The sequence below is a fragment of the Crocodylus porosus genome, unplaced genomic scaffold, assembly GCF_001723895.1.
Source record: "Crocodylus porosus isolate Cpor-Errol unplaced genomic scaffold, CroPor_comp1, whole genome shotgun sequence".
NCBI classification, from domain to species: Eukaryota; Metazoa; Chordata; order Crocodylia; family Crocodylidae; genus Crocodylus; species Crocodylus porosus.
This window is the reverse complement of record NW_017728886.1, coordinates 213,129,911-213,146,468: the sequence shown is the minus strand read 5'-3', so window position 1 is coordinate 213,146,468 and position 16,558 is coordinate 213,129,911. Positions and strand designations below refer to the sequence as shown.

General features: G+C 42.7%; 1 protein-coding gene across 1 annotated transcript in view; it reads right to left on the bottom strand.

The window, feature by feature from the left end:
* Positions 1 to 7,331: 7,331 nt before the first annotated feature.
* XKR9 (XK related 9) overlaps positions 7,332 to 16,558 on the bottom strand; it is a 13,574-nt gene continuing 4,347 nt past the window's right edge. Inside the window, 3 exon segments of the mRNA XM_019549102.1 lie at positions 7,332 to 8,102; positions 8,744 to 8,967; positions 14,699 to 15,256. Of these exon segments, the coding sequence (XP_019404647.1) occupies positions 7,465 to 8,102; positions 8,744 to 8,967; positions 14,699 to 14,943 (1,107 nt within the window). The 5' untranslated portion in view covers positions 14,944 to 15,256 and the 3' untranslated portion in view covers positions 7,332 to 7,464.

Below are 16,558 nucleotides of genomic sequence, written 5' to 3'. Positions count from 1 at the left end.
GGCTGCAAGCACCTGCAGCATAGGGTACCAGGCGGGGGAGGGGCCACTTCCCCCCCCCCCCTCAGCTTTTCCCTGGGTTCTTTCCCTGCACGGAGAAAAGTGGCCCCTCGCCTGCCCCATGGCCGCCGCCCCGCGCTGCAGGCACTCGCAGCCACTTCCCTGATGATGAGCAAGGGATCGGGGCTAAGTGCTGCTCCCTGCCTGTACCACGAGGCTGGAGGGCACTGGAAGTGAGTAGGCAGGGAGCCGGCAGGAGCACAGGGCCCGTACCAGTGTCCCAGTGCCAGTGCCAGTGGGGCCCAGAGCAGGGTGGCAAGACTGTGGGGTCCCAGCTGGCAGGGGCTCTATGGAGCTGGGCCAGCTCCCCACTCCCTGCTGATACAAGCCAGCCTGGCTCCACAGACCCTTGCCAGATTGTGCCCCACTCTGGGCCCCACCGGTGCTGGCCCTGGGACATTTGTCCCAAGATGGTGACCAAGGGCGGGACACCTGTCAAGGGGCAGGGCTACTCATGCGTCCCTCAACAGCCTGCCAAAACTGGTAAGTGGCCCTCAGCCCAAAATAATTGCCCACCCCTGCTTTAAATGATTTCACCACAAAAACTATTTCTTGTTCTTGCTGACATTGAATGATTCCATTTTCATGTTTAATTTAATTCTACCACAAAAGTTTAAAATTAAAAATGCATTTATTGTGAAACAACTTATATATCAAAGACCAAACCACCCTTTGACTACAAAAATGTATATGACAGTTTCTAAAATTTTCTAATAATTATTAATGATTATTCAAGCCACATACGCACATTTCAAGATGCAAAACATGCAAGATGCACATTTCTTCTCTTAGCTGAACATGGCTGTCAGATTCAGCATTTCCCTGGAGGCAAAGTTTCCTTCTTTGCCTCTCAGATATCCTGAGAAGCTAAGATCCCACTACTCAGGGCTTGTTTGTTTGGCCCAGAAATGCCACTTCATGGTATTCAATTGGTCAGCGTAACAGCTTGAAGTTTTTATGCACTCTCTGGATAATGCACTCCTCAAGGGCTAGGGACAGATATTCAAAAAGCCTGAATTGTTCTAATCTTCACTGGTTACTATAACCTGCCTGGGCTGAGTCAGTTTGTAACTCCCCTGTAGACTGAAAAAATGTGAGCACGTGCCTGCAGTGTGGCTCAAGCTAGAAGATAGGGGGCATTTCAGCAGCCCTCCGTTCCCTTCTGGTGAGCTGAGGGAGAGTGTGCCCAGGCCATGGCAGGACTCTTTGATTAGAAAGGGGGGTCCCCCCCCACACTGGTCAGCAAGGGAGCCAGCTGGGATTTACATAACATTTAGTTACACAGCAGGGAGCATTTATCACCCCATCAGAAATAAAAGGATCTCACAGTAGTTGAAGCTCTTCTTAAACTTGTTCCAAAGAAGGAATGGGGGGACATTACCAGCTGACCTGTGTTTTAGCTCCTAAAACCCCTAAGTGATACTGTCCTGTCTGCCTTGTCTCCCACAGGATGGACCATAGCCAGCATGTGGTACACTAGCTAATGCTGGGAGGTGTCTGTGTGTGTGCGTGTGGGGGGGGAATCCCTCCTTAGTAGGGAGTGGTGAGGGAAGGGAGTGGAGCAGGGGGAAACCAGGCAGATACCTGCAGTCTCTGCTGGAGCTCCAGCTAGGGAGTAGAGGGGAGGGACCAGCTCTGCTGTGGAGCAGAGAGCCCCCCGCCCAGCCCAGAGAGCAGGTCAGGATGCTGAGGGAGTCTGGTTTAATTTAAAGCAGCAAGGGGGCTGGGACAGACATTGCATAAACCGGTTTGACCCAAATCAGTTAAGTCTGGTACTACATTCAACCAGGTTCATCTCAGACCAGTTTCAGCCATTTTCAACCCAGTTTATGTGCACTGAACATCTGTTCTGTTACAGGTTTAAACCAATGTCCAGGGATCCTGGTTTTCTCTGATTAAAAATTGCAAATTCTCTGATTAAAAACCAAAATCCATGATCAAAATTTAAGACCCCACACAGCCCCCACCCAGCGCTGCTGGTGCCCCACACTCCCCCCCCCACAGTCTCATTAGCCCTCCTGATGCCACTCGCAACAGCCCCCCAGACCCACAGGCACAGACATGCAGACACTGACAGCCACCCCAGCAGGTAAGTGTGTGTGGGGGGGCAAGGGGCAGGGCATGGCAGGGGAAAGGGAAGGTGCTGGGGGGGAGCAGTTCAAGAAGAGGGGGAGTATGCCCCTGTGCCCACTCCCAGGAGCAGGGCCAAAGGGTGAAGGCAGGGGTGCCACTCTGTGGGCCACACACATGCTGGTTGGCCTGACATGGGGTTCGCGTAGAGAGGCCACCACCGCAACTCGGCCACTGCACCCTGTACTACCATCCCACGGCCACCTGCATGGCTTTGTGGGCAAGGGGCACAGGGTGTAGCAGTGGCAGTGTAGTGGCAACCACCGTGTGCAGGCTATATACATGCCGCCTCACGAGGCGTGGAATAGGGGGCTTGCACAGCTCTGAACACTGCTCTGCAATGGCAGCAGGAGGCTTTGTACACACCGGCCATCACCACTGGCATGGCCCTCCAGGTAAGCAGCAGTGGCCACCGTGTGTGAGCCCCCCAGTCCCCCACAGTCACCATCCCTTGCTGCCACTGCAGAGCCGATCACACAGCTGTGCAGCCGGCCACATGCTAGTCTCCCTCTCCCTCCCCTTTGCAGTCGCCTGGGCAGCATGTGTGCGGCCCATGCGTAGCGGGCACCACCACACCACACCCCATATTGCTTGCCCACAAAGCCCCCTACAGAGGCACCCCTGCCCTTGCTACCTGGCTGTGCTCCTGGCTGTGGTGTGCTGCCTGGGGCCGGCAGCACCCCCCGCTCCCTCAACCCCCAACCATCTTCCCCAGCCCTGCCCCACAGCCCCACTTACCTATAGGCTTTAGGGACAAAGGACGAGTCTGAGCCCGAGCCCAGCCTTGACTGACTCAGAGGCTCAGGCCCCACCCTTCCCCCTCTCCTTCTCCCTTGGGGCAGGGCTGGGGGTTTCCCACCCTTTCTGCTATTGGCTCTTGCAGGCTGGAGCTGTGCCAGCCTGCAGGAGCTTGTTGCAAAAGCGGAGAATCTGTGGATTCCTCTGTTGAAAAGGGAAATCTGCGTTTTCTCCAATAAAAACAGGGAATCCATGATTTTCTCTGTTTTTCCATGGGAAACAGAAAACCTGGCTCCCTGGTAATGTCTGTCCCTAGCCAAGAAGTCCTATGTCATCTTCCCTGCATCACCAGTCTATATTGTAACAGTAGTCACTTAAAATCTAAAAATAGAAAAAAAATCACACAGCCTGTCAATAAAACAGGAGAAATCTGACCTGCAAGGGATCTGTATTAATGTTAGAAAGAGAAATGTAAGAAACTATGGGATTTCAAAACAATCCCAAAAATTATGGCTTGGAGAAATGGGACTTGTGGGACTGTTGGCCTGAACTCCTACATGCCTCAATGCACTGCAAAAAATATCCTGTGTTGCCTTTTGTCTTCATCAAGAGATGACATGGGCAAGCTGCAGTGTTTACCAATAATGCACTTGGGCTTCAGCCAACATAATCATGTATAGTGAGGATGACGGTAACATAAAGACCTGGTGAGTATATTCTGTAAACATGGTAGTGCCATTTGTTATTAACTGGCAAAACTCAGGGTGGCACAACTTTCATGTATAAAAATTTTGGAAAAAGTCAGCTATGTTTTATGGAAATGTCCCACATCATTAACAGATGTTGACGCAGCTAGGAGACAATTAAATGAATTTTGTTCAGAATGAGTAAGGCAGGAGACTCATTACTCCCTTTGAATGTAAGGGAGGTGAGTAGTTCACTAGAGAGAGTTAAGGTATGGTCTGAATAATCGTGTAAACAAAAATCTAAGAAGAGACTTGGAGAAGATGGTTGAAGCATCTCAGTCTTCTTTATATCTCTGTACCTCCTTCTCCAAGAATTGTCCTACAACTACTTATCCAACACTGATGCAGTCCACTTTGTCTTCATCCTCACCTCCATCACAACTATCATGAATGGCCCAGTCCATGAAGAGGAGTTGAAGACACTCAGCACTTGGTTCTTAGTGGCTGCTTAACACCCTGGACGAGCAAATACCGCAACATATTTTTCCAAGTCTGTAAGTCCTGGACATATTACTGTCCTAGGCAGACAATAATTTTAAAATTTTAAATGAACCTGATGCTCACTAAACATCATTGCTCTGTCACTTAAATGTTTGTTGCATCTCAGTTTGTTCTCCTGTATAATTTGTTTTACATAGTGTTGTTCTACTCATCTGTAAATTGCTGAGTATGCTGTGGATAATACGGAAATAAATAACAATACTAGAAGTGATAGGACTATATTTAGATTTTTCTAGAACTATAAAATTGAAGTTTTTAGAGCAGAAATGTTTGATTGCAACTCCTTCTTTTCTTTCTCATTAGTTTTTCCCATCTATGGCTTCTCTTCATATTTTTTACAATATTAATTTAATGTGTGGGAACTAACTAAAAGGTAGAACTCTAGTGATGATCCAATTTGTGGTTTTAACATGAGGTAACAGATTAGGCTTAGGATTTTTAGTCTGCACTTTGATAGACCAAAAAATGTGGAAACTATAATTTCATATTCTTCATCAGGATTTTACCTTATGTTATTTACCAAGTTAGCAAATACATTGTACACCCTTCCTCTAGTGAAGACATATCCTCAAGGGACCATCTGCAATTCCATTTAAAATTTCACTGATTAGTCTGCCTGTTTTGCTCTGCATTTAATACAAATCCGTAAAATATAACTAGACTGAGCAGTATTGATAAGTTTTCCTAACGGTGGATGAAAACTTGCGGTGGCTCCCTATGTATGACAGGTGTCCTTGTATGGAAGTGTTCCTTAAATGAAGCCTTCAGTCATTTAGTCCTCTCAACAAATGGTAGCCTGGGGCAAGCATGCTTCTGTATAAACGCTTGCAAGATTGCCAAGAATTACAAAATGGAAAAAATAGTTAGAATGGTGGTGGTAGGGGGTGTTAGTCTGAACGAGCACATGGTTCCATGCATTTGCCGGAGTTAAGTCAAACTGCATTATGCTGTATAAAGTCCATCATTTTCAAGTTTGCTTCAAAAGAATACATAAAGGGTGACTAGGTTGAGAGAAATATAAGTCTGAAAACGTTTTGGCTAGCCTTAAGTTATGTGCATGCCCTGAACTCAGAGTTAAAGTGAACTTTAGTATTCCAGTGATCACCCTGTGGTACTGTCTTCATAAATTTTCTCTGTTTATAGAGTGTTTTTGATGGCAGGCAATTCTTTGTTGAAAGTTAAGTGCTCTTTTATATGAATAAATAAAGAAGGCTTTGGTTTGAATTAATACATTATTTTGACAAATGTTTATTGGAAACCCAATTATGGCTTCATAAATCAGTGCTATCTGTGGTCCATCAGGTGAGCTCACCCATGCCATCAGATGTCACACTGGATAATAGTAGGATAATTAAAAACAATTCCACAGCATTCTCTCCCTGTTGCTCAGGTCTGACAGTAGTCAAAACAGGAAGAAATTGTTTATTATTTTTTATTTAACTTATTAAAATACTTGTTGCAAGATGTCATGGCTGTATTTAACAAAAAAACCCCATTTGTTTTCAGTTTGCAGTTAGATTAAAATGACACGGTCAGGTATGAATCAGGAACTGACTGACAGATGAATTTTAAGAGCTGTCCAACAAGAAAGGGGAATATGTAATATCTATTTGAACTTTACAGTTGGGTAAAATTTTGGGTTTTGTTTTGTTTGGGTTTGTTTGTTGTTTGCTACATCAGAACAAAGATAGAGGAGGAGACACAGAAACAAGGAAACAAGAACATTGATAATGCACCCCTTTCAAAAAACCAACAGTTCCTTTAAAAAATATCCTCTGTAGGAGGAAAACAGGAGAAATTTCCAGAAAGTGAATTTCTGGGGCACAGTGATTGGGCCCCTGATATGCCTGCCCAGGTTTCTTCATTTGCAGATGCATGCCCCATGTCAGAAATCCTGGGTACACCTCTGCAAGTGGGGTTTTCCCATTTGCAGAGATGCTCCGCAAGTGTCCTGCAGGAGCGGGAGCAACAGGCGTCTGACCCTGTGGGACGACAGATGACATCTGATTTGCCAAGTGAAGTAGAGCAGCTGTGTTAAAACAAATCCTGGCAGAGCTCATCTGTTTCATTTGGCAACATCTGTTTAGACCCTAACTGTATTTGTGAATCTTCATGAATGAAGGACCAGAAAGGAGAAAGCCAAGGAAGCAAGGACTAACTAGATGGAGACCTAAACAGGATGCTCAGTCTTTCCAATCCAGATTTAAAACTCTGAGCAATCCCCTGCCCTCAATTTTATTCAAGAAAAAACTCAGCTATTAAATTCTGTTCCTTGTATAGTATTTTTTTTATTTCACACTTCAAAACCTGAACTGAGAAATTTCCCAATTTCACTTTGTTTTCTGTAAGCAGATAGCCCAACAGCAACAGTATGTCAGGGTGACTTTTCTTTTGTCTAGTGACAAAGGTCATATTCCTGTATACCAGGACTCTAGACTTCCCTGTGCAGAGACCAGCTGTTAAGGGTCAGACCTAAAATCAGTTGAAGACAAAAACTTCATGCCAGGCATTCATTCCCCTATATGAGCCTCCATTCTCCATTCATAAGCCATTCAGAACACTGGTATACCAAAATCCACCATGAAGGTATAGGAGGGGGATGACAAAGCAGTGACAAAGGAGACAAGGTGGCATTGTTATTAGAGTAGTTGGAAGATACAACAATAGAGCGCAGCTATTCAGTTGTTCCTTCTGGCAAGATTCCTCTGAGGTCATCAAGTACGGTCGTTCTACCAGAGAGAATAATCCAGGAAAGGGTTTCAGGATTTGCAACCTCCCTCACCCAGTGAACATACATACTTCTTGCACTTGGCCAGGTGGGCAGGAATCCTGCCCTCTGTAGGCAAAGATGATACATGACAACCGTTGGCCATTTCAGAGAAAGCTCAGTCCTTCTCTCTGGTGAAAAGTAATGTGAGCCTTGACTAAAATTGAATCTAAGAAATAAATAGAATTTGTTCTTAATAGGAACAGTAACTTGCTGCTGTTTTATTTTTCCTACTTTTCCAATGAATTATAAGAAAATAAAATAGGATGTTTGGTTGGAGGTAAGTTAGACTGTTCATTTTGACTAACAAGTGTTCATTGTACAGAAGCTTTGCTTAGTATAGTCACACAAGAGAATCAATAATAATTCATAACTGATGACTGTTAGCATTCTCATCAGAAATTATTTACTGGAAATGTTTACTAAAAATATGAGAATAATAACAGAATAATTGAATAATGGACAGTCCAGTCCATATTGCTTTGATTTGCAAACATTTTAAGAAGTCACATAATTCCATGCTGTTCATTGCATTATGAAATTGGTAATTCTACTGACTACAGCTTTTTCTCCTGACATTCCATCAGCTTCACCTGAAGCTCTATCTTGTTTGCCATAAACAGTGGAGTGAAAAATCCTATAATAAACAACAAGAAAAATAATACCTAACACTAGAGTGAAGACAATTATGATGCTCACAGCTTTAGAATGTATTTGATTGATAACCAAAGGCTTCCAAACCAAACATATGTACAATATAACTGAAGTTAAAAGCACACGAACAGTATAATAAACAGAAATATCAACCTTTGTCTTTTTCCCCTTAATGTTAAAATAGGTAAAAGTTAGAATGATTCCAACAGTGATTCTGTATAAATATTCCATCCTCTTAGATTTGCAAAACAGTGTATGTTGTTTCAAAATCCAGCAGAAGCTCAAGATCCAAAGAAAAGTTAACAGAATTAAAGAACTTTTGAAATTGAGCACTGTGGTCAGTGCAACACTAAGTATCCATGAGGTCAGTGTGAACAGTTTATAGAAGAAATATATTAACTTGGGAATGACTCCAAGTTGATTTTTATCAGGCGGAGATTTTCATAATGATACCTGATAGTCAACAGTTGCCCAGGAAATACTGCAGAAAAATGTAATGATACAAATAGCTAAATAAAACATAAAAATAAATGTTACTGTCAAGAAAAACAATTCAAATATTTTAATTAAAATATTCTTTACATTTGAAAGAAACATTGGTCCAGTGATTTAGGCACCAGTTTAGTACTGGAGAGATTCAGGTGCAATTCCTTTCTTTACCTTAGACTTCCTGTATAACTTTGAACAATTCAGTTCTCCTCTATGACTCAGTTCTCTATCTTAAAATGACAATAGTAATACTCCTCTCCTTACAGTGGTGTTGAAATGGTAATTAAATTATAGATCATGAGGTGTCCAGTTACTGAAAATATATAAGTAGCTTATGTAAATATATTAAGCAAGCAAAAACAAAGTAGACTGCAGTGAAATGGTTCAGTTGCTTACCTCAGTGGTTTTAACTTTCAAACACAATATAATGTTATTGTTAAATGTTACACACTATATTTCTTTCTAAAAAATTCTTTCTAAAGTTTCTAAAAAGTCTTAGAAAAATAGATTTGCCAATAGAGGAGATTATTTAACTAAATAAAATCATACTAGAATCTGACTGGAAACATGTTAAAGCGAAGACTTAACTGCTTAGTGGAGATTTCATTTTCAACTTACAGATGAGAGAGAGAGAGAGAGAGAGAGAGAGAAAGGGACTTACACTGAATGACACTAGTTTTGTCTTCCTCCACCAGTATGTAAATCTGCAGAAGGAGCTGGGGTGTCGTTTCTAGGAAAATTTTAAATACCCTGAGCATACTAATATCAGTCACTGCATCAATGGCTTGTTTATGAATGTCACTGGTAGGACTTCCAGACAATTTATCTTCACAGCTGTTTTGTTTAAATGCAGCCTGGAAGCCACATTTCAATGCAAAGTAATATCTAGAAAAAGAGAAAACATGGTCAGCATAGGTCTTGTTAATAGCAGAAACTAAATTGTGATTTTATTTCCCCATATCTTACCAAAATTAAACACACATTGACTAGAATAGAATGACATTTTTCTGATAAATGAATTTGCTGATTTTAATTTCTATAAATGTGACCTATTTCTGAAGTTTGCCTTTGCTATCTTCTCAATTCCCTGTTAGGGTGACCCTTTCATTCACTTTTCCTACACTCAGTAAATATGCAGATGTGAACATACAAATTGGAGATTGGAAATATCCATAGCATGCATTTCTGATGTGCGTATCAAGGCTAATTATACACATGTGCAGGGGTGAGGAGGTGGGGTTTAATTAGACTGGTTCCCAGACAGCCACTCTAATTAAAATGGCTCACTGTCATGTGTCTTAAGCTCCTGAACATTTCAAATGGCCATGGGAAACTTTATCTAAAAGCTCATTCAACAAGGTTTACATAAAGTGTCCCTGCAGCCATTCTGAAATGTGCAGGGGCTTAATACGTGTGACAGAGAGACAATGCTGGAGCGTCCTAATTAGAACATGGAACAGACTTGATGAATCAAGTCTTCTCTATTGCATTCTAATTAGACTGTGAATGAGCATGTCTACAGCCAGCCAGTGACTTACACAGCAAGCCTGGGCATACTTTTGAAAGTAAGGCCCTAATTCTTTAAGCTGCCTTTTTCTAAATACCCAGAAAATCTTTCAATTCCAGAAATGACTCTTAGGATACATACATTTCCTAGGATGACAGATTTCATGACCTGAATGGTATAATATGATTAAACCATATTCTTTGGCAAGTGAGTGCACGCAAATGATTCCTTTGTCTTAAGGCTTAACAAACATTAATTTAGGGGGTGGGGAGGGAAACCTAAATGAAATTATACACATGCTGGAACTCGTTTGTTCTGACAGATTTATATTATGGTTTGTGAAGATCTTTTAATGTTCAAGATGTCTGCATTGCCACGTGAGAAATCTAGGTCTTATGCCCCATATCAAGTAATTTGTTTTTCAGGTCAAGAAGAGTTGGAAAAGTATACAAAGCTCTAGATAATTAAAAAACTAACTCTTGCCGTACAGGGTAGTCTCGCCAGTCCTTCATGGTAAACATGTGACAATGGCCGCAGGCAGAGATAGGACTAGAACCCAACCTAACTGATATCAGTGTAGATTCACTGTCTCCAATGAAGTGAGCTTCCAAGCCGGCTCCATTTTGGAGGCAAAGAAGAGTGGGGAAAACCTTGCCTATACCCGCAGAGCTCACTCTAGAACAGGGTCTAAGGACTAATTGACTCTACTTCTTGTAGAACTGCTCATCACTCAGCAAAGATCTTTCAGATCACAAAAAAGAAAATCCCCTAAGAAGTATCCACTTACACCTCAACTCTGTCACATTCCTCAACTGCTTGTTTGCTGGTCTCTGCCTTTAGGTGGCTACTGACACCTGGTGCACAGATAGTTTCATCATCACCACCCAATCATCATCACTGGTTAAGTTGCACATATTCTACTTCCATATCCCTGGAACTTACTCTTGTCCTATGAACTTGTTCTGACTCATTTTCTATAGCAGAGGGTGGAAAAACAATCATCTCACTAGGGAACTAGCTCTTATTTTGCCCATCTTTCTGGTGTTTTGCATCCTAGAGTAAGGTTTTTCACATCTGAAGAGATGCAGCTAAATTTTAGCTTAGTGTTTCGCAACAGAGTGTCCCTAAGTTCCAGGACTGTATGGAGGGGTGTCATCAGGGTAAAAAGGTGGTCACCCCAGCAACCCAGGATGTCCCATTGTCTCTGATATTGACACTATCAAAGGGGAAGTTTCTGGCTACGCTGACTCTATCCTATTCCCATATGTACCTTAAGTACATCTATGACATCTTCATTGTTTGGACACATGGGAAGGAATCTCTAGTCTAGAGAAATTTCACCAGGACTTTAACAACTTCCACCCCTTCATCAAACTAATTCTGGATACTCCATTCAGCAAATTCAGTTCCTAGTCACTGAAGGTCTGGAATGGCCTCATTGCTACCACACTGTACTGGAAACCAACTGACTGCCACAGCTACCTTAATGACACCAGCTTTCATCCTAAGCACACCACAAACTCCATCACCTACAGACAAGTTCTATGTTATAACTTATCTGCTTGGATCCCACCAGCCAGGATGCATGCTTTAAGGAGCTGGAGCAGGGATTCCTACAATTACGTTACAATCCCAAAACTGTAGCCACTCAAATCAACAAGGCCAAACTGACCTTGCTCTGACCTGCTACGATACTAACCCTAGGACAAGGGCACCAGAATTTCTTTTGTTGTCACCGACAGCCCCAAGCTTGAACAGCTTAGACACATCATTAATGGCCTCCAACCCCTCCTGGAAAAAGACAACTATTTAAAGATAGCTATAGCAGCAAAACTTTAAAAAACAACTTGAACCGAAAATTTCAGAACAAGAAATCATCCACAGATTGGATTGTGTTAAGTAGGTTTAAACAGACACTATGGATTCTTATCCCATTAGCTGAATTAGCTTTTGTGACTTCTTTGTTCCTGTGGGTTGATGCTTGTTTGCCTCTCCCAGCCCTGCCCCCTCCCTTCTGTCCTCTCCCTCCCTGCCCTAAATTCTGTAATCAAATAACTCTCTATATTTTATATACTGCTCTGTGCATGTGCTTTCTCAGTATCTGATTTAGTTAATCTGTAAGGTGAAGATCTACCCATCCTTTATCCTGGGTCAAGCCAGAGGCCTACTGGTGGCAACAGCTTGCTTTGCTGAAGCTCATAATATTTCTGTGTTGCAGAGGACATCAGGGATCTGGATTTTGAATATGGCACCTTTCAGCACCCTTAAGGATCAAAATCTGTTCCCTGGTTGTGGCACACCCTAGTGTCCTTCAACAGAGGAAAAGGATACAGACAAAAGCTAGAGGTCTGTTCACCCATATGCTTCAGTTCTCTGCTTCCTGTGGTCAAGGCTTGGCCAATTTTTCTGCACAAACAAGAGTACAGAAGCTTGCAGCAGCAAAAGCTCTTAGTCCATTGCCCAGAGGCCAGATTCTTTACCGTTCTCCCTAGAAAGACACCAACAATGCATCTTTGCCACTCAGGCTACACACTAGCTTAATGGCTTGGCCTTAAATCCATGATTTACTCCCAAGTGGAATAGTTTTCTTACATTAGATTGTTGCATATTTATTTTACTGTGTCCTGAGTAATCCCCCATAAGTAAAAAAGTAAACTGTTTGGCAAAACATCTATAACTTTTTCAGGGTATAAAACAGCTAAGTATCCAAAACATCTGGTCCTTGCATCGAAAATATAAATATCTGTACAGTATGTGGTGTTTTTAAGAAAACCCGTGAAGAGTAAGGCAACCTGTTATTCACACACACACTCATCCACAAGATTTTGTAGTTGTCCAAATAGCAAGTAAATTGAAAGCTGTTGCAATGAATATGAGTTCCAGAGCTCACAGTTGGGGAGGTAGATGAGGTGTGAGGCAAACGCTAGACATATTGTAAAAAGGAATCTTCCAGAATAAGGGACATGATGGATATCAACGATCCCAATACCTGTAGTGCAGTGTTCACCAATTACTAATATTTTAGCATACTGTATATGTATATGTCTTTGTTAATCTAGGTACTCCATTTAGTTTCTCTTAATTTGTATCTAAATTGAGTGACATAAATTTACGTGCAAAATCCAGTTACAGAAAGAAAATAGCTCATTATAAAACTGCATGCAGAACTGCCAGGGACACTGGCAGTTTAACATATTTTAAAATAAGTTACTTTCTCTACTATGATTCCTATAATACCTCACTCACATTACTAAAACTGAACTAATCTTTAAAAATATAATTTATGTTTCACTCTTTAGACTTGCTTACATTTTGTATTCACTTTGGACACTGAAAACAGAGTAATCTCTGTCTTTTTATCAGTACTAGTCAATTTGGCTTTATCTCAGTTCTCCAGTATTTGGGATGAAAACTGGAGGAATGGGTTTTTTTTCTTAAAACAATTCTAAGTGGAAGGAGAAAGTATAGTAATTAAAAACATTTCTCTTTGCCTTAGATTTTGGCATAGATATAGTATAGACCAGGGGCACTTAAGCCCTGGCCCAAGATCCAGGTCCAGGCCCCGGCACCAGGTCTTCCAGCCCAAGAGGCTCCCCATGTGTATAAGAAGAGCCCTGCAGGCTGGCTGTGCATACTAGATTAGGTGTGCAGGGCAGTGCAGGGCTCATTCCTGGTGCGTGGGGCCAGTGGAAGCAGTGCAGAGTCTCAGAACTCCAGTCCTGGCATGTGGGGTCAGGCAGAGGTGGTGCAGAGACCCCAGGACGGGGACTATGAGGCAGTTCTCTGCTGGTGGCCAAGGGAGAAGGAGCCCTCCCAGAGCAAGTGAAGGGAAGAGGCCTGACTAAGTTCTGCTCTGGGTAATGTAAAGAGGCCGAGCACACCTTATGCAGTTTGTATTATGTTAGAGCCCAAGGGCTTATGTTTTGTTTGCCGTCTTATAAGACCGGTGGTTTGGGTGAGGCTATCTGGGAAGGAGGAGGCCTCATTGGGGGTCCACTGCAATGTGGAGACCCCGACCCCAGAGAAGGCGTGGCATTTGGGGGGCACAGACCTTGGCGCCACAGAGGGTGCAGAGACAGGGCTGCAGAGAGCCCAGTGAGGACAAGAGGCCAAATTATAATGTGGCCTAGGCAAGACAACCCAATACCATCTGCAAGGTTGGAGCCACACACAAAGTCCATAAGGCTAGGGTGCCCCCAAAACACTCATCATGAAACAGGACCTACAAGGGCTCCAGGAACTCATGGGGTTCAGAGAATCCATCAAACCGTGTCCACGAGGACTTAAAGGCAGCCTCCCTATTTTTATATTTCCAGACGTGGTAGGCAAGAACTGAGGGTGCCCATTGGGCCAAATTGGCACAGTCAAAGGGCCTTAGGAGATCACAGCCGTCTTTGAGGACCCCATCCCATGACACCATGTAAACTTGCAAAGTTCAGGTCCACTTTTGTGTTTATTGCTTCTTGGATTTCTAGCCTTCAAACAATTATGATTTCATAGGAAGAGACCAATGAAGAGCAGGTGGAGGAATACTGCACAGTACCAACTGCACAGTCAGAGGCACACGTAGATGCACCCACTATAAAGCACAGTCCTCAGTACTCTGTGTAATCTAATTAACTGGTCAACTTCCTCAGTCCTCTCTTCCAATCTTGGCCTTCTTTTTAGCTACAACATTAGACTTTGAATATTTGTGGATTTCACTTTCATCATAGCTAACCCAACTACTGATACAAATCAAATTCTTTCCAAATATGACCTAGTATAATTTTATTTTTTCCAGTTATATAATGACTTTTTCTCTCTCTCTCTCTCTCTGTGTATATATATATAATATATATTAGTATCTCTTGTACTGCAAATGCAATTGGATTATAGTTGCAGATAAAATAACTGATAAGCAAAATAAAACGAGTACAGTTATATCAAAAGGGAGGAGGACAAATTCACAACTGGGACATTTTCTTAAGCAGAGCTGTTTTCTGTCACTAACAGTGATTTTGGTCCTGAAGCTGCATTGCCTTCATAAACTGACCCTGGCAGTTCCAAAGCAAAGCATGTAAAAAGCAGTATGATTTCTTGTCTTAATAATTAAAAATTGGCATTTACCTTATAAGAATTCCACCATGCAAAAAATGAACTAGAAAAGTCCAGGCCAGCTTCCCCAACTCAGGTCTTTCAAAGTCATCTTTAAATCACTCAAAACTGAAAGTCTGGACTACTGTTGATGCAAGGAGCCTAAAAACTAATGTTAATGTACTCCAAAGATATTTTCCCTCACAGAAAAAATTGCTAGCTACAAAGATATCTGATATAATATCAGCTACATAAATGAAAAACCCAAGAACTGGCATAAAAAATTACACTTAGTAATTTTCATTGCATGTTAAATTAGTTCTGACTACTTTTCCTTATATGAAATAACAGAATGAATCATAAAAGTGAATTATTTGCGAAGCTCTTATTCCTAAAGATGCAACTTTCTTATGTAGTGTTTTCAGCATGTATTGACGAATACAATCAAAATTAAAAGACTTAAATAAACACTTATGTTCTAGCCTTAAGTACTAAATCAATTCCATGGGTACATGTCTATTTTGGAAAGCATACATGAAATCTTCTCTTTTAGCTATGCCGATGAAGGCCATTCTTCCTAGGTGCTGGCTCCTAAGATGAAAAATAAACAATGGATCACCAATAATAGCAATAATTCAGAAAATCATCAAGCTTCACACCGCTATTCACATGATCACTTAAAAGGCAAAAAGTGAAAAAATTGTTAGAATTGCTCATGAATGAATGAATAAATACTGCTTACACTGTGTCCCAGGGACACAAATATGGGGGTGGGACAAACCGAGAAGAGAGACCCCAAAATCAGAAATTACTTATCAATCCCAGGTTGTCTGACAGAACAACCCCAAGAAGAAAAGCCCATGCAGTTCATCAGCCATGTTCATATACAGCTGAAACCAGTAGGTGATGTCATGGACACACACCAGCCAGCTAAGTTAAAAGCCGGCACTAACAGGGAGACAGGGAGAGTGGGAGATGCAGCGGAGTCTGTGGCTGCTCTCCACACCGACAGCAGGCAGCGCCAGCAAGTTGAAGGAGACCCCAATCGGGGAAGGATGATCCGGGCAGCAGCGGATGCCCAAAGTCCTCACAGGCTGCACACCCCAACCCCAGCTGCATAAGGCAGTAGGAGGGGAGCTGACCGGGAGAGGAGCAAAGGGAGCTCCCACTGGAGACAGAGAGGGGAGCAGCACTGGGGCACGCAGCCAGGCACTGGCTTCAGGACAGGGAGAGGAGGAGGACTGTGTGCTCTGATCTCCCTCTTTTCCACCTGCCCTCCTTTTTATTTTTGTTGTGTCGTGTTTTCTTTTGTCTCCTCTGACTGGTGTACTACACCGTGTTGTTCTTTTCATTTCATTTTCTTTTTGGTCTTGCTTTGAGCGGTAACCTGGAGCCGTGAGATCTGGAGGACAAAATGAGCCACAAGGGCCGCTCACAGGAATTGGGTGTCAGCAGCATCGAGCATGAGGGGAAGAGCTGGAGGAGAGGCGAACGTCCTACAGACCCAAAGTCCATTGGGCAGAAGAAAATAGGACCAGTTACCTGAGAGAGAATGACGAGAAAAAACCATCAAGGCTGGAGGGCACGCCGCATTGACAGCAGGTGGCCCAGGCTGGCATATGGAACAGGTGTAGGGGAGGTAGAGCCCCTTGAATATCCATCAGGAAGAATAACTGATCCTGAGGGACCTCCAACAAGACCCCGCCACTGAGGTTACATTCAAAGACATGGCAGGAGAGTTCTGAGGTACTCCCCGAGGAGACCGAGGTCCCTACCAGAGATCACATGAAGCATCTCTGCATCCAGCATCAGGCACCTGTGCCAAGGTGGTGCATGAATGGATTTTCAAAGCGAGAAGGGCACACACTAATATATATATATATATATATATAT